Source organism: Thamnophis elegans, chromosome 4 (genome assembly GCF_009769535.1).
Source record: "Thamnophis elegans isolate rThaEle1 chromosome 4, rThaEle1.pri, whole genome shotgun sequence".
Lineage (NCBI taxonomy): Eukaryota > Metazoa > Chordata > Lepidosauria > Squamata > Colubridae > Thamnophis > Thamnophis elegans.
Window position 1 is genome coordinate 84,914,421 of NC_045544.1, and position 26,663 is coordinate 84,941,083.

General features: G+C 38.9%; 1 protein-coding gene across 2 annotated transcripts in view; it reads left to right on the forward strand.

Moving 5' to 3' along the window:
• Positions 1–1,775: 1,775 nt before the first annotated feature.
• Positions 1,776–26,663, forward strand: part of CDC42BPA (CDC42 binding protein kinase alpha) — a 156,783-nt gene continuing 131,895 nt past the window's right edge. For both annotated transcript variants that reach the window (XM_032215166.1, XM_032215167.1), the window contains exon 1: positions 1,776–3,388. In XM_032215166.1, coding sequence (XP_032071057.1) covers positions 3,211–3,388 — 178 coding nt within the window. In that variant the 5' untranslated portion in view covers positions 1,776–3,210. The remainder of the gene's footprint in view (positions 3,389–26,663) is intronic.

Below are 26,663 nucleotides of genomic sequence, written 5' to 3' on the forward strand. Positions count from 1 at the left end.
ATCCTCTGTTTCCCAAGTCCCAGCTGATTTGGAGGGAATGAGGATTTTGCAGTAACTTTCCTCTGGAATGGGATAAGAATGGAGATTTTGCAGTATTTGTCCCCTGCCACGCTCACCAAGCCACGGCCACCGAAACCGTAGTAAAAAATTTTGAATCCCACCAGTTTCATACCATTTCCATTATACCCAGAAGCAGCAAAAAATCACTAATGTTTGAGAATGGAAAGGATCAGATCTGCAGTAAGAAGAAAAAGTGGGAGAACAGTTCCCAAATATAATCTCTGGTAAAGATGTCTCATTATTCTTCCTCCTGACTGACTGTTGAAAAAGGGGGGCAGGTCAGTAGCCATATAAAAAAGGATGTTTTTAGCCACAAAGTCCCAAAGTCATTGTTTGAATAGTTTAGGGCTCTTGATTATATTGTTGTTTTTGCTATTTTGCTGGAGGAAAAAAACTTGCTAAAAGAAAGCAATTAAGAGAAAATTATTGAATACTGTTTTAAATGACATAGATCTTTGATTTCACTAACAATGATAGTTGGTTATTTCATACCATAAGCCTTGCTTTCATTCCTAGATACTTTTGATTTTGAAACATAGTTTCAGACTGAGTTAGCTACAGTGGTAGTAATCATAGGCCCATAACTGATTAAATAATTTAATGTAGAGATTGAGAAGCAAAAGTTGCTGTTTTGAGTACGGAATGCTGCAATGACACACTACATAACCTATGTAACACTATATAACCAACAATATTTTTTGAAAATTGAAATACTACATATAACTCTCATATAACAAATATGGATTTACCACATCTTTGCATTGTGGAACAATATGTGTATATCTGTCCCAAACTGTGATTCTAAGACAGTTTGGGAACACAAGCTACTGAGAGAAGCCAAAAAAAGGGGGAGGGATTATTAAACCAGAATGTGTAGGTGTGGTAGGTTGATATCGTACCTATATTGGTATGTAGATTGTATTGCCTCTGTTTTATTGTCAATGCAAACTTGTGTGATGCGGAAGGCAATGAGGAAGTAGTGATCCTAAATTAGGAATTACTGATCCAAAGTTACCCATTGAGTTTCATGACTTTGACCCCTTAATCCTATCCTTCCAACTAAACAGATTGGCTTTTACAAAGATAACAAGTAAAAAGTGGGAAAATGGAAAATGCTGGAAGGAACATCAGCAAAAGGTTCAATAAGTGGGTTGCCTGGGAATGTTAAAACTAGGAGGTAGGGTTAGTCAAAAATCCTACATTTTCATCAGCCATGCCCTTAAAACGGGATGCAAAGGGTTGATAACATCCGATGTTCCTTTTCTATTATTATTACCTATCTAAGTGTCAATCAATCAATAGATATCACAGTTTGGGAAGAAAAATGGGCGTTCTTTCCAGTTTCCCATCGTTAAATACTTTCCCTTTAAAAACGCAGAAAAGACGGGGGAGTGGGTGGGGAGGGAACAACAAATCGCGACTGTTAGAAATTGTGGGAGAAGCGCTTTTAAGAGGTCGGCTGGATCAAATGCAAAGTAGCCACAGAGTTTTAAAAGTCCCAAGGGCGAGATGGGGTTTCAGAGCACAGGTATGTTTTCTTGCGGGTTGGGCGAGAGCCCTTGACGCAGCCAGAAGAGCCCCAAACTTAGCTTAGCAACCCGGTCCTGCAGTAGCCCGCAGGGCGTTTCCGTGCGGCTGCTGTTCCCTCCCCTCAGGTCCGCCTGTATCCCTGCATTCCGTGCTGCCGTATAAGCATCTCTCCAGCGCTCTCCGCTCCGCTCCCTCCCTCTCATTCCCAACAGCTTGCAGCCTCGTTTGCCTCTCTGCAGCTTCGCTCGCTCCAGAGCTTTAGGAGGGAGGGTGAAGAGGCCGCCATGTTGGATCCGGTGACTTCAGTGGTAGCAGCCGGAGCTTATGCATGAGGCTGTGTGGAGTCAAGGAGGGCGGACGGTGAAAGAAGAGGAGGAAAACAACCGCGACGAGGAAGAGGAAACGGAGGAAGGAGTCGGGTGGGATTACAGGCTATCAGTGTTCGCCACTCGAAGAAGATGCCCTAAGCATGGTGGACCGAAAGACGGGCAGCATCTTTTCATCTCTTGCACTAGAAAACACCAGCAGCAGCAGAGCATCCTTTGGAGGAACCGCGCAAGCGGAGTGGGAGATGTGTGTGGATTGAAAAAGGCAAGATCCTGTCGCCCTGTCAAGAGAAACAAGGAGCTAGAGGACGTGCAGCGATATGGAGAGGATTTCCTAGGATTATTACCAGCCCAGCCTACCCTTCTTCCCTTGACTGGATGTGCTGATACCGTATTTAAGGCAGGACAATTATTACTTTCCCCAATATTTAAAGAGGGGTGTGACTTTCCCCCTCCACATGCTCCCCCTCCCCAGTATATTGGGGAGGGAGGTTGAGGAAATTCGGACTAGACATTATTTTTTGGCATGGTGAAGAGCCTTAAAGGAAGAGTGGCACTGATTGCCCTAAGGAAGGATTCTGTTTCTGAAGACTTTTCTTCCTTTTCCTCTCTTCTTCCCATTCCCCACTTTCTGAAGAGTTGCCACTAATGCATTTTCTAAGAGGTGGTGGAGGTGGAGGTGGAGGTGGTGGAGAAGGTGAAGAAGAAGGTGGTGGAGGTGGTGGATATTCTCCAGCACTAGATCTTCAGAATCCTGTGCTTTTGATTTTTTGCCCTCCCACCTTCAAATAGCTTTCTTCCTGCTGCTCTTTCCTTGAAAGTGAATTGTTGTTGCAAATGGAATGGGGACTTTACACTTTAATGATGCAGAAGGATTCATTTCGGGATTGGATTTCATGATCTGAATTTCGAATGAAGGAGAAGACCTTTAAAAATCTATATGGATGACAGAAGAGTGGAGTCAGTCTTGGGATTAAATTTTAATTATTATTATTATTATTATTTAAATGTATAAAGTATATATTTTCTCTTTTAAATGTTATTAAAAGAGATTTTAGGGTAATTATTTTTCTGTAATACTCTGTATATATTGTAGATGTATGTGTGGAAAGACTGACCAAATTACAGTTCTCAGAATGGCAGTTCTGAGATGGATTATACGTTCAGCACCATCTTTAAAGCACTGACTTTTCAAAATTCTTTTTATGAACTGTAATATATTTTAATGTGCTAGATTTGTCAAAGATAGCACAGAATAATAAAGAAGGAAAGTCTGTTAAAAACTGAAGCAGCCATGTCTGGAGAAGTGCGCTTGAGACAGTTGGAACAGTTTATTTTGGATGGGCCAACTCAGACCAATGGGCAATGCTTTAGTGTGGAAACCTTGTTGGATATACTCATCTGCCTTTATGATGAATGTAATAATTCACCCTTGAGAAGAGAGAAGAATATTCTGGAGTTTCTAGAATGGGGTAAGTTGACCATATACTCTATTTCACCACAATTTGTTCATGTTTTTGTGTGACTTATATTTATGCTAATTATTTATATTAATTGGTATTGCTGTTGATAAATACATTAGATATGCATCAATTTTGTAGTTTTTAATTCATCGTTAAACATAATTTTATATTGGGAATATCTGTTTTCAAGAAGTAAGGAGTTTTAACTGGTCTGAGTCCTGCCAGCCTATGTAAACATGAAATTTTAAGGCCTAATATAGAAAGATAATAGAAAATATGTTTGAGCTGAGATGTGCGTATGTTGGGGGGAAATAATGAAATCACTATTATATGTATATTATGTAAAAATAATGAAGGTGGAAGCTAGATATATTCTAAACTACTGTTGATTTGGCTGTGGTAGAAAACAAAGGACCTAAGTTTGTTTTTGCTCACCAACCATACAGTAATAAAACAGGCTTTTAGAAAACTGAAATGTCAAACAATTGGTAGCTAGATAATATTGGCATGATGACAAAGGTGGTTATTTATTTCCTTCTTAGTGCATAATAGTTAAGAGTACATGAGTTGAAGTCACATGAGAATAGTTAGTGTGACCTCCAAGCAGTAAAAACGTACTGTATATATTTGAAATGATTAAAAAGGTCTGTATGATATTATAGGATTTTTACAAAAAGCTATTTGAAGTTAGAGAACATACAGTGGTTTTTCTAAGATCCCTATATGAAAATATCTGAAAGAAAACTTTTGTGATTATACCTTACAATCAAAAGAAGTAAAACAGATTGAATTCTTGTGCATATTTCATTTAAAAATACGCAGAGCAGCTAAAGAATTATCAGTGCACTTTTGAACAGGTTTATTCAATATCACTAAGTTCTATAGATCTAGTGTGTAATACAGTGTAATGTAGTGTAATGTAATGTGTTTTAGGATGACAAACCTAACAGTTGCTTAGACATTATCCCTGAACTTTTTTGTAATCCTTGAGAACATTTCTTGCTTGATAAAATTGCAGCATAGTTGTCATTAAAACTTATATGTATATGTTTTCATTTATATTTTTAATATACTGCCCACTTCATACATGCCCACACATAAGCATACATATACATAGACACTGTACATGATATAATTATATATAAGACATTGAATTTGATACCAGTTATATCAATATTAATGTGGTAATAACCACATATATTGACTGTAATCTCTGTTATACTTTGAGAAGTAAATCTGTTGTTCCAGAATAGTGAAAGAACTTTTATTATTTTATTTAATTTGTATGTACTTTTCCAAGTGTCAAAGCATATGAAAAACACTTTTTTTCAGAATTATTACACTAACCAGGCACTAATAAGGGTGGATGCTGCTGAAAAATAAAATATTAACATAGGTTGTTATTAACATAATAATTCATGTTTTTCTGCAGTTTCTAAAATTTTTTTCTTTTTACATATTTTTTGGTGTCAGACATGCATTGTAGATCCATATACATAGGATGAAAAAAAGTGAGTAAGATAATAACATAGGCTTGGCATAACTTTTGTTCACTCTTATAGCATTTCTGCCACAAAACTTCCAAGATAGTTTGCATATAAGCAAGAACAATGAAAAGAAAAAGGAAACTTAAGTACTTATTTGGGCATTATAATGTTTTCATGACAGGCTTGAACAGAAACATTTTGTGGACAGGTGTTGTCTGATAAGATGGTCTTGCTTAGTAGAGTAGGTGGAAGTAGCTCTGCTTTCAATCTTTCCCTCTGAGGTAGCCTAATAGAATGACTGTTACTGATTGTCAGTTGAAAGACAGTACCAAACACAACTGGACTCTCCACAAAACCTATGAAATGTCCTCCTTTCTCTGTCTGCAGCAGCACCTTCATTTATAGAATAGAATAGAATTCTTTATTGGCCAAGTGTGATTGGACACAAATAATTTGTCTGTGGTGCATAAGCTCGCAGAGTACGAACAAGCAACAAGTGATAAATCATGATCATAATCATAAAATACAATCATCATAAATCATAAGACACATATCCTCAGTAGTAAGAATATTAAACTTTTGTAAATGCTGTAATATATCTGCAAAGTGCATAGAGATGTTCATATAAAGCAGTATTTTGAACAACATATTTGGGTAACAATATGTTTAGATTTAATGTAGAATTAACTTTGTGGTATGTCCCCCTTTCAGTTTAGGGTTCATAATACATACTAAATCAATTCACTGTGGACAGATCTTCAAACATATTTTTATCAATTGATATACTAAAGTAAATGTTAGAATTAATGCAAATTTACTTTTCAAATGTTAACTATATCCATATAAATTTTCTATGCAGTTTTGAATTCTTTCTGGAGTGGCATTCAGCATAGCTTGGTCATTGAAAATTATACAGTTTAACAGATATAATTCTCCATTATTTCAGATTTGTAAGTATTTATTCTGGCAGAGTTGGAGGGAAAGCAGAATTGACAATTTATTTTTTAACCAATGTAATTATTTTTATAATAATCTACTTTTAATTATACATGTACTTTATATGTCGATATTTTTATGGAAAACAACACATTCAAAAATGCTGACTGTTTTTGATGTGGAACTATAAGTGGCAAAAGTTCAATTTTTGTAATTTGCCTTACCTTCTGAATAATAATCTTGAAGATATATAACAATTTTGATGTTAAGTTACTGCACAATAGTTAATATATTTCATTTATGTAGGGTTAGTTTGTGCTTCACTAGTATTTAGACTAAAAAAGTAGAAAAAAGAAGTGCTTTCTTGTAATAAAAGAAGCCTGGAAAAATTTAAAAAGACTATGTATGTCCTTTATTTTTACCTTGTCACTGGTGACTCTAGATAGGAAGGAAATATAGGACAGAATGTAGAAGATAAAATGAAAAACTACAGCAGAAAAGAGATGTTAAAAGTAGGTTAATACTTAATGCGGAACACTTTTTAAAATGGAAGACAAGGTATCAGCAGGATATCTTGATTTTGATTGAAAACTATCATTAGAAAACTTTAAAGGCTGTAGGCCTAATTTTATTGCATTTGTTAGTCACATTGACGTCAAAAGGAGTTAGTTGTTCCAAATGTATAAATTAATCCTACTACTTAGCATTTACATATTGTAATATATTTAAAGCACTTCAGTCAAAGTTTAAATTTTACGAAGTATGTATAATACAGTAACCAATATTATTAACAAAACTATGTTGAATTTTATAAACTAGAATATAAAAAAATGATATTGTATCTTCCTTATTATGTCATTGTTATTTCACTGGCAATTCAGTAACACTGCTCAATTACTCATCTAATTCTGAATATTTTTTACTTCAGTCTTTTATAGAGATTTAGTAGTTTTCGAATAATATTATCTGAAAACTATATTTTGTGTCCATTTCTTAAATGTAATACAATTATGGATTTAATTGGAATTAAACTGGTAATAGATTATTTTATCAAAGTATACAAAAATTAAATTTAAATATAGTATATAAAGAGATGATTTTCAGCATGTACGTATATAAATTACACACATAGTTTCCTCAGGATTGGAAGATGATCAATTTTTATATGGTTACTCATCCATATTTATCACATAACTAATTTGAAATTCTGTCCATTTACATTAGTACATTTAATGCATATATTAATTATTTTTTGCTCATTCATAAGTATGATTTAATAAAGATATGGCTTACCCTATACTGTAAATATTTAGTATTAAATTTTAATTGATGGAAAGCATGGGAGTATCCAGTATGTGAGCTTTAGATTGTCAGCTTAAAGTTACAATTTTAAGTAAGAATAACAACCAACAGAGCAAACATGCAATTATGAATATTACTGTACACTTCAGCATATTATTTTCCAGTGTTTTTTGGCCTAGTCTGCAACACACCTACAGATTTATTTGGGATTAGTCTTCATAGGGTTTGCTAAATTCTATTTAGTGTTGGAAAGTCTTCCTGAATCCTGGATGTCTGACTTGGCTGTCTCTATGATTGTATGCGCACATGCATACAGAGACAGCTAGGAGCAGCTTCTGAAAAAGCCAGCAAGCTGGAAAAAGATATGGCAACTTTAATGATTTGAAAATTAGTGTTTTGTATTTACTTCTGACTATTCTGAATCACCTCTATGGTTATACTTGCAAGTTTCATAATTGAATTTTGATTTTAAGAAAACTCATGCTGTTCCATGATGAACCTTTTTCAAATCCTCAGGCTGTAATCCTTTGCATATTTCTCTGGAATTTATTTCAAAAAGAATGTACATAGGATTGCACTGAAAGTAGCAATTTCTATCAGCTCTGCAACTATGATTAATTTTATCAGAGTTAATTATATTACAAAATGCCTTGAAAATATCTTATGTGCCTACCATTATGAAAGTCCTAATCCATACATATACACAGTTATCCATTCTGATAATTATTTTACTGCAAGGGGACCAGTATTGAAAGACTTCATAGTAATGTATAGCCCTGGATCAGTGCTCATCTAGGTTTTAAATTTTAAATCTGCATAGGTCTTCTAGGAATCAGTGGGAATCTGGGAATCATTTTCTCTTTTTATGGCATAGTTTAATTTTGAATGGAAGAAAGTTTAGAGATCAGCAACATGGGCTTTGAAATCTCATTGGTACAGTGAAAAGTAATTTAAAGCTAATGAGAAGGAATTAGAAGGAAGGGTTGAAAAGGAGAAAGGGGCAATATAGTTTGTTAGAGCAGAATAAATGAAAAAGACATGAAAACCCCATTCAGCTTTAGCTAAGAGTTTTACTTCATGGTCCTTGGAAGAGATACAAGGGATGTGAACATTGTAACCAAACATTATAAGAAGCTCTATTTTTTAAAACTCTTAGGGCTTCTCCCTCCTTATAGGCATTGATTATAAGGCTGTTTATGCTTTTAATGTATTGAAATGACTAGAACATTTCCTTATCTTGAATTTACATGTGGAACATGAAGTTTTATTTAAAAAAATTTATGCTGAATTGTGTCAATTGTACCATTGTTGAATGGTACATTATCCATATAAAGTCACAAAACTGAAGGGGACGTTGAATCCTTTGTTTTGCCCAATGTGAAATCCAAATTAAAGTAAACCTGACAGATAGTTTTTACAGCTTCTGCTTATCTGTAATGTTACAAAAGGTACAAAAACTTTTATTTGGGCTTGCCATGTAGAGTTCTTCACATTTACACAGAAAATAGATAACTGAAACATCTTAATTTAAAACTGAAATAGCAATAGCGCTTAAATGTACATATCGCTTTATAATGCTTTACAGCCATCTACAGAGTCAGCGTATTGTTCCCTACGATCTGGGTCCTCTTTTACCAACCTCAGAAGGATGGAAGGCTGTCAACCTTGAGCCAGTCAGGATCAAACTCCTGGCTGTGGGCAGAGTTAACTTGCAGTACTGAATTCTAACCACTGCACCACCTCTATACTAATTTACAGTACAGATATTCCTTGAGGTATTCCTTGATTTAGGGCCCCAATTAGGAACAAAAAATTGTTAAACAGAGCAATAGTTTGAGACATCTCGAATCACTAAGTGAATAAGATAGCCTATGATTGTGATTTGCAACTCTCCGTGCCAGCTTCCCCATTGACTTTGCTTGTCAGAAGATGACTGGGAAGGTTGTGACCGCAGGGTGTTGCCACCATTGTAAATGCTAGGGGCTGAATCGCAATCACGTGACCACGGGGCTATTATGAAGGTCATAACTTCAAGGATGGGCCTTAAGTCACTTTTTTTAGTACTGCTGTAACTTTGTGGTTAAATGAATGGTCGTAAATCGAGGATTACTTGTAAGGATGTTCTTTCTATAGTGTCAATAGCTTTTTTCGTTGATTTAATAGATTTCTGTTTGATGAGAGCAGTTTTGTTCATTGTTTGTACTGCCACCTAACAAACCTCTATACCTAAAAGTTAGTGTTTAGAAAATTTTCATGGAGTGAAACTTAATACATATCATAAAACTGCTTTTTTATACCCATGCTATTTGAACCAGATAACTATATTTAGATCTGAATAGGAGCAGCATTAAATTCTAGGAATTAAAACAGCTCTGAGTGGGAAATACATTTTCCAAAAGTTTATATCCCACTTCAAACATCAGAGAAACCTAGCAGATAACTTCAATGAAAAATTAAAATATATCTCAAATACCATAATGCTGATAATCCCTGATGGTACCAGCCTTACACTTAAAACCTTCTCTGAAAACCTGTTTTTACCAGCTTTTGGAAGATTACCAGAATGGATACTAATCTAGTTTTGAGAGACAGGCTATTTCATGTAACATTGGACCACCAGTGAAACCCTGCAGTCATGATTAGAATTCAGGTGCTTGGCAGCCCACCTGCATTTATAACCATAAGTAGTTTCAAATCATCCCTCCTGCCTATCTTCCCCCATCCACGCCCCTTTGGCTGCCTAACACCCCCTGGCTCTGCTACCCTTCTGAGTTTCTCTAATCTCCTCTTTCTGTAGCAATATCTCCTTTGCTTGACCCTCTCACTCCCAGAGCAGAGAGAATGGAGGGGAAAAGATTTCTTTAGAGTTCTATAAACTGCTTGCATAGCTTTCCTGTGACTCCCACCCTTGAATTGCAGTTTGATTGCAGTGTTTTTGAGATATGCAAGATAGGAGCGTCCTAAGAGGACAAGGGAATGGTTAGGAGGCAAAGAATAGCCAAAGGTGTGAAACTGATTAGTCTTATCTCTTTCCAGGAGGAAAGAACAACTGTCCTTATGTGACTTCCCATTTAGCAATTTGTGGCAGAATTGGTTATTAAGCAAGGACTATCTGTATTGTTAGAGTCATGAATTCGATGGACATATCAATTTAATGAACTAATTCAGGTTCAGCTACTATGTGATGTTAGATAATTAGTGCAAATCTCATTCAGCAATAATAATATACAGAATATAAGGAAATATTATTTCTGTTCTAGTTCTGCTTTCCAACTTATCTTTAGAGGTAGTGTCATCAAAAGCTCATCACAGTACAGTATGCAGTATTTATTCAAAATAAATTTGGTGATGTCATATGAATCAGGTATGTTTGGCCAGTAGTATTCAGTGGTTAATGTATTAGTTATTGATGAGAAAGCCACATCTAAAGAATCTGATTGGTATTTATATATGTGTCCATTCTAAAAAAAAAATGGGTTTTTTTTTCCATTCCTTGCTGTCATTAAAATATAGTACAATTCTGATATCCAATGCTTTGTTTCTACTGATGATCTACGTCAGCAGCAGCAGTGAGTGGAGGCAAGCTTTCCTGAAGCTCTTTGTGAACTGACAAAATCGTCTCATTAAATGGTTTGGGAGATTTTTTTCATAGTAAGTTTGGTGAGTAAGAAAGTAGTGTAAATTGAGACAGAAGAGAAAAATAAGTTCCAATTTGCAGTTGCATTTGTCCTTATTATACATTAAATCCTACCCCCAAATTTGTGATTATTGTTTTTTAAATCTCAACTATTTTTACAACATGAATTTTTAAAGAAGTAAATTAAAACTGTAGTATTACTAACATAAGAAGGTGGAAGTGTCCCAATATAAGTCACAACTAATTTCCAAATGTATAAAAGCTGTGGTGGCTCTGTGACATAAAGATGCTGGAGATGGTCTTTGCTCTGGTGACTCAAGTCACCACGTGGCAGAGTGAGAGCTCCCATCACTTCTGCCCACCTAGCAGTTCGAATCATACTACATGTGAGTAGATAAATAGGTATCACTTTGGAAACTTGGTGGCATTTTGTTCAGATGGTGGGACCCCTGCTGGTGCTGGACACATCCGGACCCAGCACCCAATTATGAGGGACATTGGTGATGAGAGAAGGTCCCAGACACCACTGCAGGATGCCGCTCATCTTTCAGATATGGAACTTGTTCACTCCTATGATGTACCTTGGATAGCGTGTGAGTGCGAACTAAACATATTAGCACTGTTTGACAGCCAAATAACTACTTTGTACAAAGTATGTAGTCTCCTGGCTAATTGTACCACTACCACAGGCTAAATAAATAAACAGATAAATCCAATTATGGCCCCAAGAGGAGTATTTTCTGAGTTATCTTCTAAAATACTGTCTTATGTAGTCAAATTTAATCTTTTTGCTAAATTGCTTCCCGCCCCCTTTTTTTTTATAGAGGAACATAGGACACAAGTAGAAACACTTCTAGCTCACAGATGTTATAGATGTTTATTCATAATTTTAACTATAGGCAAGTAAGTATACCTGCTTCATATTCTTGACTAGCCCTAACACTGATAATGTTTTGTTTTTTATATCAGTTGAATTTTTACTTCATAGTAGATTACAAGAATGATACATAGTACTCTTAGATTCCTATATAATATGTCTGTATTCATGAATAGGTTGTATAGCTGCTGGGCAATTCCTTTTAATAGTTTCAACACACCCAAATTTGGCCTTGCAATTTCAGACAGAAAATGCCACAGGGCAGTTCAGAGATTAGAGTGTTTTTACCCTGTTTGCTTTGTGTTTATTTGTATTGAAAGAAAAGGACTCTTAACATAGAAATGCTGTGCCATTTCATCCATCCTTTACAAAGCTCTGCATTAAATATCCTTTTTTGTCTAATTTAAAAAAGAATTTCTTGAGATTCTTACATTGACTAACATAAAGTAAACATTTGTTTTCTTTTCATTACTTGGTTTTAGGAAGGGTTTTTTTCCCCAGACAAGCTTTTGCAGATATTTATGATCTTTTTGAATTTTGTCATCTTATATTTTGCTCTTGCATTCATTTATAAAACTTCTTTGGTTAGTGAAATATTATGACATTTCAAATCTAATATTCTGTTTCTACTTCCAGTTATTTAGAGTCAGTCTCACGTTGGTTAGTGAAAATATCTAAGATTCCATTACAAGATTGTTCAGCTAAAGAAGAAAAATATTATTTTAACTTTTCAAGAAAGTTGAAATTCTAAGTTTTACAGTAAACAATATAATACAATACAACACAGTACAAATAATATACAATAGGATTGAAGCAAATTCAATTCAGCAGAACTTATTTGTTGGTACATTTGAAATTTTTCCTGAAGGGCTACTGTATAAATTTATGGTTATCCACTGATTACTGGTAGTTCTTGAGTAACGACTGTAATGTGATCAGCTAATTCCAGTTTTAACTTGTGACAGTTGTAAATTGGATCACTTGTATGACTGACCCAATTTTATGACTTTTTTGTGGTTGTCATTAATTGCTTTGTTAAGGTTGTTAATCAGATTTGTGGTAATTAAATAAATGCTGTGGTCATTATGTAAAGTAGTGGTTCATTATGGACAGTTTTTCAAAACCCAAAAATAAATGTCAGTTTTCAGCAAAAAAAAATGTAAAATGTATTCATATGACCACAGGATACTTCAGATGGCCGTAAATGCAGCTCTGTTGTCGAGCTCGTGAAGTGAAGTCATGTGATCATTGGGGGGGCACAACTGTCAGACTTTGAATTTGGGTCGTTAGTACCACCAGAGGCTTCATATGGTTGCTAGGTAAACATTTATAAGTCAAGGACTTCCTGTAATTGATTTTTATGTTTTAGTGGTTCTGGCTCTAAGTGAACCAACTTATCGCATTGATAGCCAAGGACATTAAAAATAATAGATAATAACCACAGTTTTAAAAATAAATATAATAACCAATTTTTAATTTCACCCAGAAACAGCACCCAGGGCAGCTCTCACAGTGTTATATTGAATACTATGTCATCTCTTTTAATTTGTGGTCCACCACATTTTGTTATCAGTTGCAGTTTTCACATGGTCTTCAAGTGAATTTTATTATAGATTGCAGTAATCAGCATATGAGCTGACAAAGGCATGGGCGGCCATTGCTAGCATATCCTATTTTATAATAAGGGTTGCACTCAAGTTTAGAAGCTCCTGGCCACAGCTTCTATCTGCTGCTACTTAGGAGCCTTAAGAATCCAGGAGGACCCTTGGATTGTACATCATCTTATTGAAGAGAAGCTTTTTTTTCTTTAATAGACATTTGAATTAAAATAATAATGAACAGGGAGAGAGAATTCAAAGGGGAAAGTGAAAGAAAGAAAGAAAGAAAGAAAGAAAGAAAGAAAGAAAGAAAATGGGATGTGAATTTCACTGCATTTGAAATTTATTGAATGGAAAAGGGGTCATATGAGGTCAACAATATTTTAATTACTTATTTTATCGTTACTGATAGTTGTGAGTTGAAGTGAAAGTAAAGATTTCCTTCGCACATATGTGCTAGTCGTTCCTGACTCAAGGGGGCAGTGTTCATCTCCGTTTCAAAGCCAAAGAGCCAGCGCTGTCCGAAGACGTCTACATGATCATGTGGCCGGCATGACTAAACACCAAAGGTGCACAGAACACCAAAGGTGGCTCCTATTTTTCTACTTGCATTTTTATGTGCTTTCGACCTGCTAGGTTGGCAGAAGCTGGGATAAGTAACGGGAGCTCACTTTGTTACATGACACTGTAAGTCTAATCTTTATTATCATTGTACTTAAATACAACGAAATTGGTTAGGGATTCCTAGGGATTCAAACCACCGAAATGTCAACCTTTCTGATCGACAAGCTCAGCATCTTAGCCACTGAGCCACCACATCCCAGTTGTTAGTTAGTTGTTATTAAATGAAGAGGAAACAGAAATAACCACCCAATTGCTTTATTCTTGTTGGTAAAATTGACATTCAATGTTGACAATTGATGTAATTTTTAACAAAATATGTACCATTGTCTTCAAGCAATAAGAAGGCAAAAACTGTCAGTGTTAGCTTCTGGTACCATTATAAGATTATATATGTCTATGATATTATTGCATTGTTCAGATTTAGATTACTTTGAGTAATTAAATACACAGAAATGTTTTTTTTTTCTTCTAAATTTTTATGGTTAAAAAAATTTAACCTGGTTAAATTTTCCTGGTTTCTGCTAGTTATTCCTTTGGAACAAGATTGTTCTGGCTGGCTGCTGAAAATTTACATTGCCATCAGCATTTGACTAACTTTTCCTCATCAGTCCTTATGCAATTAGTCAGTTTCTGTTGCTTTGTATTAGGGAGTTGAATATAGTCTATTATGTAACTGTATACTAAAGAACAAAACCTCAGGAAATCCTGTGGCAAAGAAACTGTAATGACATTTGGGAATGATCTTTTTTTTGGGGGGGGGGGAGGAAGAGATGCTGTCTAGGGAACAATCAGATAAGAGAGGGCCCACAGCTGTTTAACAGGAATAGAAAGAAAGGAACCTCCTTAACCTCTCCAGCTGTAAAAAGATGGAGATTTGTACTTTGAGACTTGCAAGGTTGATGTCAACCTTCCCAGGTAAGTAGACAAGAAACACAACTTGATGAGCTAGTTCTACTTTATTGTAAGGGTACATTAACAAGAATTTTACAAAGCTTCTCTACACATTTCATCCAACATCTTTCACAACCTGGGAAGTTAGGTAGATTCCTTTCTGAGTTTCTTTCCCTACCCATTAGCAGTTACCAGCTTTTCCTATCTGATAGGCACCATCTCTCTCTCTCTCTTCCCCCACCTTTTCCAAGGTCATTCGAACATATCATTACAGAGATTGCTTGGGCCATATTTTTTTAGTGTTTTTAATCATTTCCTGTTTAAAGTGCCATCTGTTACATGTCACAATTTATCTTTGTGATGGGGCTGTGTGCATGTATATAGATGCAATGTGTTGGCTTAGACAAACCCTCTGATTTTCACAAGAAGTCTCCAAAGCCTCCCCAAGTTCTGTCCCTTTTCTTCCCCCTTCCCATTTTCCTATCTTTATTTTCATTTGTATATTATATTATGATAATTTTAATAATATTCTTAATAAAAGAAGAATAAAATAATGAAAATGTCACCAGCCAGAAAACTGGAATACACTCTGCCCCTGAACCTCTCTCCACCCTTCCTTTTGTAGCCTATCCAGATGGGAAAAGCATATGTTAAAGGACAGATTCGCTTCTCAGAATAAGTTCCACTGTATCACTAAGAATGGTAAATCTGTATCTGCAGTTTCAAGGACCTATCAGAAAGTTGAGAAAGAAATTAACTATTGCTTTTTGAAAAGATTGATCTCAATCAGTTGCTCGCTTGGCATCACCATATTACATGTGTACCAGGGGTGGGTTCTGGCCAGCTTTACTGCCAGTTCGCTCGTGCATGCGCTGTGCATGCTGGATACACGCTGCATGCTGGATGCATGCTGCACACTGGATGTGACCACAATTCAAAAACAAGATGACGGGCAGCGACCAGGGAACTGGTTCAGGGGCATGGCAGGTCTGGGTCGCTGCCGGTTCCAGTGACCCAGGCTGCCATACCAGTAGGAACCCACGTCTGATGTGTACACAGTCCAGATCTTCATCTAAATCTTCATCTAAACTATTGAGAATATTTTTCAGTTGAGCAAAAACCTGATTAGTTACCTCCTCAGTGTTTCATTTTCTTTGGATTCGATTTTCATCAATCAACATGGTCAGCTACTTTTCTTTAACCCTTTCTATGTTTGAACCTCTTAAAATGGATTTTCCCCCAAATCACTGCAGTCCTCTAAATTAGGCTCCCCCAATTTTTTAGGAGAGAGAATGATTTTTAAAATAATTTCACAAGAACTGTCATAAGGCTCAAAGTAAGTAATATTGAGTTGGTCTTGGATATTTCATTTATTATTTTCTTGGCTAATTATTGTCCTGGGGAAATTTAACGTTGCCTTCTTACAGAATGGATTGGATGGATGGAGGATTGATGGGTGGGTAGACAGGCAGAGAATTCTCAGTTTAAAAGCCCTTGGTACCAATTTATTTATTTAGCCTATGGCACTGGTACAATTAGCTAGGAGACTACATAATTAGTACAAAGTAGTTATTTGGTTGCCAAAGAGCGCTAGTCTGTTTACTTCAAACTCGCACGCTATCCAGGATACATCACAAGGGTGAACTAGCTCCACATCCAAAAGACAAGTGACATCCTGCAGTGTCATCTGGGGCCTTCTCTCACCATCATTGTCCCTCATAATTGGGTGCTGGGTCCGGACATGTCCAACACCAGCAGGGTCCCACCATCTGCACAAAATGCCACCAAATTTCCAAAGTGATACCTATTTATCTATTCACATGTAGCATGATTCGAACTGCTAGGTGGGCAGAAGTGATGGGAGCTGTCATTCTGCCATGTGGTGACTTGAACCACCAGAGCAAAGATTATCTCCAGCATCTTTATGTCACAGAGCCACCGCACCTTTTATACATTTGGAAATTAGTTTTGATTTATATTGGGACACTTCCACCTCCTTATATTAGTAATACTACAGTTTAAATTTACTTCTTTAAAAATTCATGTTATAAAAATAGTTGAGATTTAAAAAACAATAATGAAAAATTTTGGGGTAGGATTTAATGTATAATAAGGACAAATGCAACTGCAAAGTGGAACTTATTATTCTCTTCTGTTTCAATTTACACTACTTATTAACTCATCAAACCTACTGTGAAGAATCAATCATTTACACCTCTATAATTGTCTGATTTGGCACTGCAACCAACTAAGACACAGACTTCAATGGATAGTTAGAAAAAACAATTGCAATCTATCTGCCTTCCATTGTATATTGCACAAACCAGTAAGAGCTACAGTATCTACAGACCCCTCTCATCCTGGACATAAACTGTTTCAATTTCTTCCCTCAAGACAACACTACAGGTTATTCCATGTCAAAACAACTAGACATAAAGACAGTCTCCCCACCACGACCACATGCCATCACCATCACTCTGCTAAACAACTAATTCCCACAACACTGCCAAACTACCTAGTAGGGTTGTATTACTGTTATTCTTGTCATATTTCCTATTTTCTTATGACTAAAAGGAGAGGTATGAATTGTGAAAATGGCCAAACTGGCAGAAATGGCAAAACTGTCCTATTTGGTCAAGTAATTTTCTTTTTTTTAAACCTGGAAATTCTTTATGCATTTTGTGAAAATGGGAAAAAATAGAAATGATGATTTATGGAGTTGATTATTGAAAAAGGATTGAATAAGGAGTTGAATACTTAAATATCCAGTATTAAATTACTTTTTAAAATAAATACATATTAAATATATTTATATTGTTGAAACGTATGCCAGAAGTTTCTTATTTTTCTCATTCTTTTTTGTTAGATTATCTTTTACTATTGTTTATTTCTTTTACTGTCTTTCTGCACCATCCTTCCATCTTTTTATATTTTACAATATCTATGTAGTACATGCTATATGTATGTAGATGCAAAACATGTGCAAAGAGAGAGTTAACTTAGTACTATTGTAAAGTCAATTTATTGGCAACCTCTGAATATTCTGGGGTAAATTCATTGTCTACTGTTTATGCTCTTAGAATTTATTTCATGTAGTTTCTCCATAAGTTTAGATTGTTATTCATGACTCTTTTTCTTTAATCTCACAGCAACCTTGTGAGATAGGAAAGTCTAAGAAGTAGTCCATGGCTATATGTATAGTTTTATTGGCTTTGTCATTCTGCAATCGGTAATATACTTAGGAGAGCAAATAATAAAACAAGTATATCAATTACAGTTTATCTACAAATTGATTAATATACTGTAAATCGGTGGTTACAAGAGCTGTGATGGCACAGTGATTAGAATGCAGTATTGCAGGCTGACTCTGCTCACTGCCAGCAGTTCATTCCTGACTGGCTCAAGGATGACACAGCCTTCTATCCTTCCAAGGTTGGTAAAACGAGGACTCAGATTGTTAAGAGAGTGCTGTAAGGCAGTATTAAGTGGTATATAAAGCTATGTGTTATTGCTATTGCTATTATATATCATAAAATGATTTCTATAATAAAAATTATTAAAACAATTTATAATGCCAAATTAAAATGATGTGCAGAAAGGGTTGGAGCCAGTTACAACTCTAAAACCAATGAACTTAACAGCTGGGAAATACAAAACACCCTTTTCCAGGTGTTACCATTTATGCAAGTAACTAATTAAATAATCATATTGGGGTTTTGAATATTATACTAAGTGCATAAAGAGCAAGACGAGGAGTAATATAATATCCAGCCCCAACTAAATTTTGCTGGGGAATCTTTTGAGCTCTTAATAATTCAGTTACACTGAAAAACTGTAATAGTTAGGAGGAAATAATGTTTGAAAAATTTCTGTCATTATGACTTATTATTATTATACATTTGCCGTTTCCGGAGCTAGCAAGGTTTATTAGAGAGCATGTCATTGTATATTTATCTTTTTCAGTAATATTTCTGAAATACAAGTGGATAAAAAATCAAGAAAATACATACTTGGAGTTTTTAATTACGTATACTTGTGTTACATATTTTAAAAATAATAATCTTTACAATATTTCAATCAGTGTAGAAAGCTATGTATGCTATTTAATATCCTTATTACTATACTATTTTTTCAGTGTTAATTTTCAAAACATTTATAAGAACAATAATAAAATGATGATGCATGTGAAACACTAACCAAACTTTGCAAAGAGGAAAATTTTCTGATCTATAGCATTTTCTATATCTTATTACACAAAGAATTTGGAAGGGGAAATGATTCAAAGGCAGAGCAGTGGAAGCATAAGAAAAAGTACCTGGACCAGAGTCCCAACTCTGAATTTATAAATGTGAACTACCTATCTATATTGCTACAAAATCACTACAGTTTTCAGTCAGTTTAATAGATTTTGACCTAGAAAATTGCCTGAATGTACACCACCAATAAAAAATAATATAAAAAATAGCTGAATTAAGAATATATTCCAGCATTTATAGATAGATAGTTTATTGATTGATTAGCCAAACATATCAAAGAAAATAAAAGTAAAAACCAAGGTCTGTTTCCCGTATAAAATAGGTAAAAGAACATCCAACAGCGTCTAGTTCAGGGGTGTCAAACTTGCAGCCGGCAGGCCAGCTGCATCACACACTGGCTATGCCCACCCCTAGTTTAACAAAGAGGGAGGGAAAGTCTCAATACGTCACATGACGACAATGTGACGCTGCGAGTTTGACACTCCTGATCTAGTTGAAAACAAGCTCTTTCCACCTAAGTAGAAAGGGGATTGCCCAAATTGAAAAGGAACAGAAAATTAGATCCTAAATGACAAGATGATTTTGGAAAGCTGCAGGAGAAGGAAGACCAACTTGAATATAGGTTGGATTGATTACCAAAAAGCATGACTGCCACATGACTGGATAATCAAGTTCTTTGAAATAACAAGAGTCAGTAGAAACGTCAGAAACTCTGTGCAAAAATTGATAGCACAATGGAAGTCTCAGTTCCTGGTCAATGATGATAGACTGGGAGGCATTAATATCAAGAGATGAATCATTCAATCCAAACTCGGTGGAGAAAATACCATCAAGCTAATTAACACCTGGGCAATTCCAGTCATTAGATACATAGCTGGAATAGTGGACTGGAATCAAGTGGAACAAAAACCCTGGATAGAAAGGCCAGAAAAATAATGACAATCATGCCCTTCATCCATGCAACAACGATGACAGGCTCTGTTTACCAAGGAGCATAGGTGGCTGTGGAATGTTGCAAGTGCAACATACAGTTGAAAACGGGGGGGAGGGGTCGAAAGAATATCTGGAGGACAGTGAAGAAGATGCACTGAAGTTAGTAGCCCATGAAAGCTTACTGAATACTAGAGACACCAAATTGGCCTACAAGAAAGATCAAATGAAGAATAGAAAAGAAACATGGCAAAGCAAAGTATTATATGACCAGTATGTTAAAAACTAGTAGGCAAATAACAAAAAGACCTGGCAATGGCTAAGAACAGGAAAGTTGAAGAAAGAAACAGAGAAGCTAATTTTGGTTCCACAAGCCCAAGTCTAAAGAACAAATTATATAAAGCCAAAGTTAAGAAGACAGCAATAGACAGTAAATGCCATCTCTACAAAGAAGCTGAAGAAACAATGGATCATCAAGTTAGCTGCTGCAGGAAGATAGCAATAGCACTTGGACTTATATACTGCTTCACAGTGCTTTACAGCCCTCTCTAAACAGTTTATAAAGTCAGCTTATTGCCCCCAACAATCTGGGTCCTCATTTTATCAACCTCAGAAGGATGGAAGGCTGAATCAACCTTCAGCTGTAAGGTTCAAACTCCAGGCAGTCAGCAGAATTAGGGGAGTGTATTCTAACCACTATGCCATCATGGGAAGATCATACAGACCGAGTTCAAACAACCCATGACAAACTAGCAACTATGGTGCATCAGAATATCTGCAAGAAATACCATACTCCGCAAGCAAGAACTGGGACCCCAAAACAGACAAAGTAATATACAATGAAGAAGCTAGGCAAGTTGTTAAATATATCCAGAGTTATTAGGAACTGAATTAGTTATGGATACATTAATTGTTATGTGCCTTCAGTACTTATGTGTCCTTAAGTACTTCTGGAGCACTTCCCATAAACTTTAAAACTTTTCTAGTAATATTGGATGAAATAAAAAAGAATATTATTTTAAGAAAAATCAAGTAATTACAGGTCAAGCCAGTAAAAGGCACTTAAACATGAATTGGTTGTGAATTCATTTGTGTCTTTTCTTTTTATACAGACTTTGGGAAAAGATGACATGCTTTTTTGCTTTTCAAATTCTCATGCTGTTTCTCAGTTTTGAATAAGCTAGTTCAAAAAAAAATTATTTCTGTATCAGAAAAGGAAACTGCTACTTCTAAAAAGGCAGTAGTCTTTGAATTGAAATGTTCAGTAATCTCAGATTTAGTAGTCTTTGAATCCAAATATTTAAGGAATTTCCAGCAAATAACTTTTCTTTAAAGTATTATCAGAACAATGGTCGTGCGAAGTTACATGCATGTTACATAACAACCAACTTTTCTTTAGCAATGAAGGATTGATCTTGTTACTGAGTATGTTGGCTAGAAAATGAGTTAGAGACCATTGACTTGTCTAACTCTTGTCATCACCCATTTTTATTTTCAAGGCTTTCAATTTGCTGTTCCTTCCAAATTTCAACAGCATCAGAAATAGAAAGGCTTAGGAAAAATACTTTTAAACCGTATTCAAAATGTAGGCCTTGACAAATCCGTTTATTTCTTCATAGTTTTTCCCACAAAAAATTACCATCAAAGTAGGACAGTTCTTGATATGGTACTCCAAACAGTCCATTAATTTGTGCATTAAACATTAATAGAAAAGTTAATTTTGTCCTTCTATTTATTATGAGCATTTTTTGCACATACTTATTTGTTTATTGCCTATTTTTCAGTGTTACTGCATTAGCTATTGTTTCTGAAGCATCAAAGTCTTGCTGGATTGCCTTAAATGAATACTACAGGGTCCAATGCTAGTTTGAAGTCTTCCTTTTTAAAAAACATCTTCTCAACTTGAATATACTTTGCAGCATTATCCATGGCAAAGCTTATATGCTATGCATGTGAAAGTCTTTTGCAGAGTTTTATTTATAATATTTGCTATTATTTGCAAACACTTAGCAATGTCTATATTTCCTAAAGAATCTCTTGTTTCAGTGAATAAGGTGTCATCTTGTTAGTACATAAGTATACATGATAGAAATATTGTGCTACTGATTGATCTGCTTTTAAAATAAGGAGCAACAATTTTGTTGTCTAGGCTTTTCAACACTTCTTAATTTCTTCACACATTATCCTCACAGTATCTCTTGCTTTGGGTAAACTATATACTGCTTGAAGTGACTTAACAGTGTGTACAGTACTCTGATACATGGAAAGGAAAAATTGTTCTATGTGCAATCTGAGGAATTTGTTTTCATCAATTGCATCTTGCTTTAATGTGCTGTTATGCTCTAGTTTTATGTACAGTCTTATGTATGTAGCATTTTGTATAATGTAAGGTTTGAGATTTTTGTAATTGTTATGGTGATATTCTATGTTTTTCTGACATATATAATACAGCTGAAATACTGCTATCAGATTACTCTGAATGCTAGGCACAAATAATGACATGGAGTGCTATCAACCTTTTATGTTAGGGATGGATCCAACTAAATGAAAAATAAACATACATAGAAAAATAAAATATCTTCTGTTCATTCTCCATAGAGTATCCAGAATGGGTTGACCTTCTCCTCTCGTGATTGGTTTGAGTCAGATAAGCTCTTTGGGCTCCGCCCCCTGGACGTGAGCCTGCCCAGTTTTCTGACTCAAAACGATCGTGAGAAGTTGCTCATTCGAGAGCTCCAGGAATTTACTAGGATCTAAAGGAAAATTCATTTGGACCCGTCGAGTTTTGCCTCCCTGCTTCACACACAGCCTCCTCCTGCAGGATTGGGACTGCCACTAGCCCCCCTGGGGCGGCAGGCTGCCCTGGACACTGAGGACATCCGAAGACTCTCAGTGAGGAGCTTGGCCGGGCAGCAGGAGGAAGGGCAAAAGCCTCTAGCAGGCAGCCCTAACCAGGAGGACGGGCAAAAGCTTCTAGCAGGCAGCCCTAACCGCTGAGGCTTGTAAGTCGCTGGAGCGCTCCGTTGCTCCCCTCAAGGGTTGAGCGACGAACCAGGGCTTTCAAACGCCCTGGAGCGCCCGTGCTGCCTCCACGTGGCCAGAGGATCGTGAGGAAGCCGAAGAAGCTGTTCCTGGCCACAGCGGCATCGGAGGAGAGGCAGGAGGAAGAGAATCCGGCTGGGAGCGCACGTGGCAAGCTCTCAGGAGCTCAAGCCTCGCTTCAGGCACTTTTAAATTTCGCGCCCCTTTGCAAGCCGGTCGGCGCCATTTTGAAGCCGGGAGGACCCACGTGGTCCAAGATGGCTGCGCCCAGCAACTACCAGGAAGGAGAACCCCAGGCAGTTGCAAGCAGGGACTGCAGCCCCACCGGAGGGGCAGAAGAACAAGCACCCAGGTCAGTGGCTTCCCCAGAGACTGCCCGAGGAGGGGGGGGGGAGAGGAAAGGCTAAATGCAAAACCAAGCACCTTTCCCCCAGGGCAGATCCAGAGGAAGGGAGGGGTCACAAGCCCCCCAAGCCCTCTAAATACGAGCGGAGGAGGCATAAGGCTTTAGAGAGACTTTGCAACCAAGCAGCCAGCCATCAGAACGCCCCAGGCAAAGGGGGGGGAAAATCCAGGCACTCCCTTATCCAGCGGAGGCTCAGGGGAGAATCCAGCCCTGCCAACAAGGATCCCTATAGACACCTCGGGGCTTTGGGGCTCCACTCAGGGGTGGCAATCCCCTATCACCCCTACTGTGGGGGCAGCCTTGCCTACTGGCTTTCCCCTTTTGGGCAGCCCCCCCCCTGCTCAGGGGGGCTTCAGCCCCAACCCAGCGCCTCCCACAGGGGCCCCCAACTTCCAAGAATTAATGATGCAGGCTTTTCAGCAATACATGGCTGCAGCATTCCAGCAGCCACAGCCTCAGGGGGGGCCCCTCCCCCCCACCCCCAGGGCTCCTGAATTCCCAGAGGCCCAGGAGGAAGAGATTCACAGCTCCTCAGATTCATCCCAGGAGGACAGTGACAATGAAAGTGAGGAAGGCGAGATCAGAGAACTCAAGCTATCAGAGGATGAAGGCATGCCTCCTCCTAAACCCACATTCACTGGGTTGTTCCAGCCCTCACTGTTTGAGTCCCTGCTCTTCAAGGCCAAGGCAACGGTCAAGCTAGGCAACAGAGCAGCGGAGGCCACACCCCAACGCCAGGGCCTCTCAGCAGAGAACATCTTTGATGAGCAGGCCATCGAGGCAGACACTGTTCCTACGCCCAAGACCTTCCTAGGCCTGATAAGGCGCCAATGGGTATCTCCTACAAAGGGCCCCTCACCCTCCTCTTCAGACAGGATGTTCTTCAATGTGGACCAAGAGCTGGCTAAGCTACTTGCACAGCCCACCATAGATGATCCAATCGTGGCTCTTCATACATCCACCAACATGCCTGGGGAGCCAGAGGATGCCTTGAAGGCGGAGGACAAGAAGGCAGACCTCACCTTGCAGAGGGGCCATCTAGCAGCGGCCTGGGCTGTGAAAGCATCCACCACAGCCTCTTTCATCATCAGATCTTCCTTGCTGTGGCTGCAGGAGCTACAGCAACGCACCCCCATAGCAGATGCCCGGTCACATCAGGACATCAACAGGCTGACAGCGGCCATCCAGTTCTCATCGGATGCCACCCTGGCTGCAGCCAGATTTGCTTCCAGGGCGATCGCATCGTCGGTGGCATCACGCAGGCTGCTGTGGCTTCGACAGTGGCAGGTGGAGGTTCGTCACAAGTGGCGCCTGGCTTCAGCCCCCTTCACAGGGGACTCCCTCTTTGGCTCGGCTCTGGACCGGTTCCTGGTTGAGAACAAGGACAAGAGGAAGGTCCTCGCCACTGCCCAGAAGAAAGGCAGCTTCAGGTCAACTCCATACCCCAGACGCTCCTACTCCCGGGGTCAGGACTCTGGTTCCTTCTTTCGGGGTCAGGACTCCCTTAGGGGGTCAGAGGCAGGTTTCTCAGGAGGCAGGCAGTATCAAGGGGGATTCCCTGCTAGACAGAGGTACCCAGACAGACAGCAAAGAGGCAGGCAACAGAAGCGGCCCTTTCGAGGGGGCGGAGGAGGCGGAGGGGGGCGCTCCTTCCACAAATATTAAAGCTAGGTCCAGCGTTCTCCCCATTGTGGGGTGCTTAGCGCACTTCGCTGACCGCTGGGACCTCACCTCCTCTGACAGATGGGTGCAGAAGACCATCAGGCATGGCCTTTCACTCGAATTTCTTTCCAGTCCCCCGAGCTTCTTCCGGATATGTCCGGTTTCTAAGAACCCGACCCGGAGGCTGCTGATGCAGGAAGCCATCCAACACCTGTTGGAGATCAGGGCGATCCAGCCAGTGCCTCCAGAGCAACAGGGTCAGGGGCACTATTCCATCCTGTTTGTCATCCCCAAGGCCTCTGGGGGCTGGAGAGCGATCCTTGACTTGAAACGCCTGAACCGTTCCATTCGCTATAGGAGGTTCAAGATGCACTCCCTACACTCTATCTTGGAGGGGGTTAGACAAGGAGACTTTCTCACTTCTATAGACCTCACTGAGGCCTATCTGCACATCCCCATTGCCCAGGATCACCGTAGGTATCTCAGGTTCTGCTACATGGGTCACCACTATCAGTACCGGGCCCTCCCCTTCGGGCTGTCTTCGGCCCCGAGGGTATTCACAAAGGTAATGGCAGCGCTGGCAGCGCACCTGAGACAGGTCCCGGTGCGCATCCAATGTTACCTGGATGATCTGCTCCTGCAGTCATCCTCCTTTAGGGGCGCTCTGCGAGACCTAGACATCACCATGACAGTCCTGAGGGACCATGGGTTTACAGTGAACCTAGCCAAGAGTCACCTCCACCCCTCTACTAGTCTGATTCACCTAGGAGCCAGAATAGACACCCAGGCGGGCATGGTCTTCCTGTCACCCGACAGACAGATAGCGCTTAGACAGCTAGCCTCCTCGATAGCCAGGAAGTGCAAGGTGTCCCTAGCCACTCTGTCTAAACTACTAGGCACCATGGTCTCCGCCATTGGCATCGTCCCGTGGGCTCGCCTCCACACCAGAGATCTCCAATGGTTCCTCTTGCCATTCCAGCGAAGGCGCACGAGCTGTTCGCAGACCAAGGTACTTCTCCCGCTAGACGTCTCCCGCTCCCTGGCTTGGTGGACATCCCCAGCGATCACAAAGGGCGAAACCTTCTGGACACCAGACCGCTTGACGGTAACGACGGACGCCAGTCTGAGTGGGTGGGGTGCCCATCTGCTGGCTCAGATGGCGCAAGGAGAGTGGACTCAGGCGGAAGGGACTCACAACATAAACTGGTTGGAGCTCAGGGCGGTCCGCCTGGCTCTGTTACGGTTCCAGAACTCGGTCAGGGGCCAGCACATATTAGTCCTCACAGACAATATCACCACCAAGGCTCACATAAACAGACAGGGGGGGACAAGATCAAGGGCCCTCATGAAGGAGGCCAAACGTCTGGGTCAGTGGGCCGAAAGGAACCTCCAGTCTTTGAGGGCAGAACACATAGCGGGGGTGGACAACACCAGGGCCGACTGGCTCAGCCGGGCCGAGGTGGACAACTCAGAGTGGAGGCTACAGCCTGCGATATTCGAGGAGGTGGCCGAGCGCTTCGGGCGCCCGGAAGTCGATCTGTTCGCCACTCCCCTCAACACTCAGCTCCCGAGGTTCTTCTCCAGGTACCGGACACGGGGGGCGGAAGGGACGGACGCTCTGCGGAGCTCATGGCCC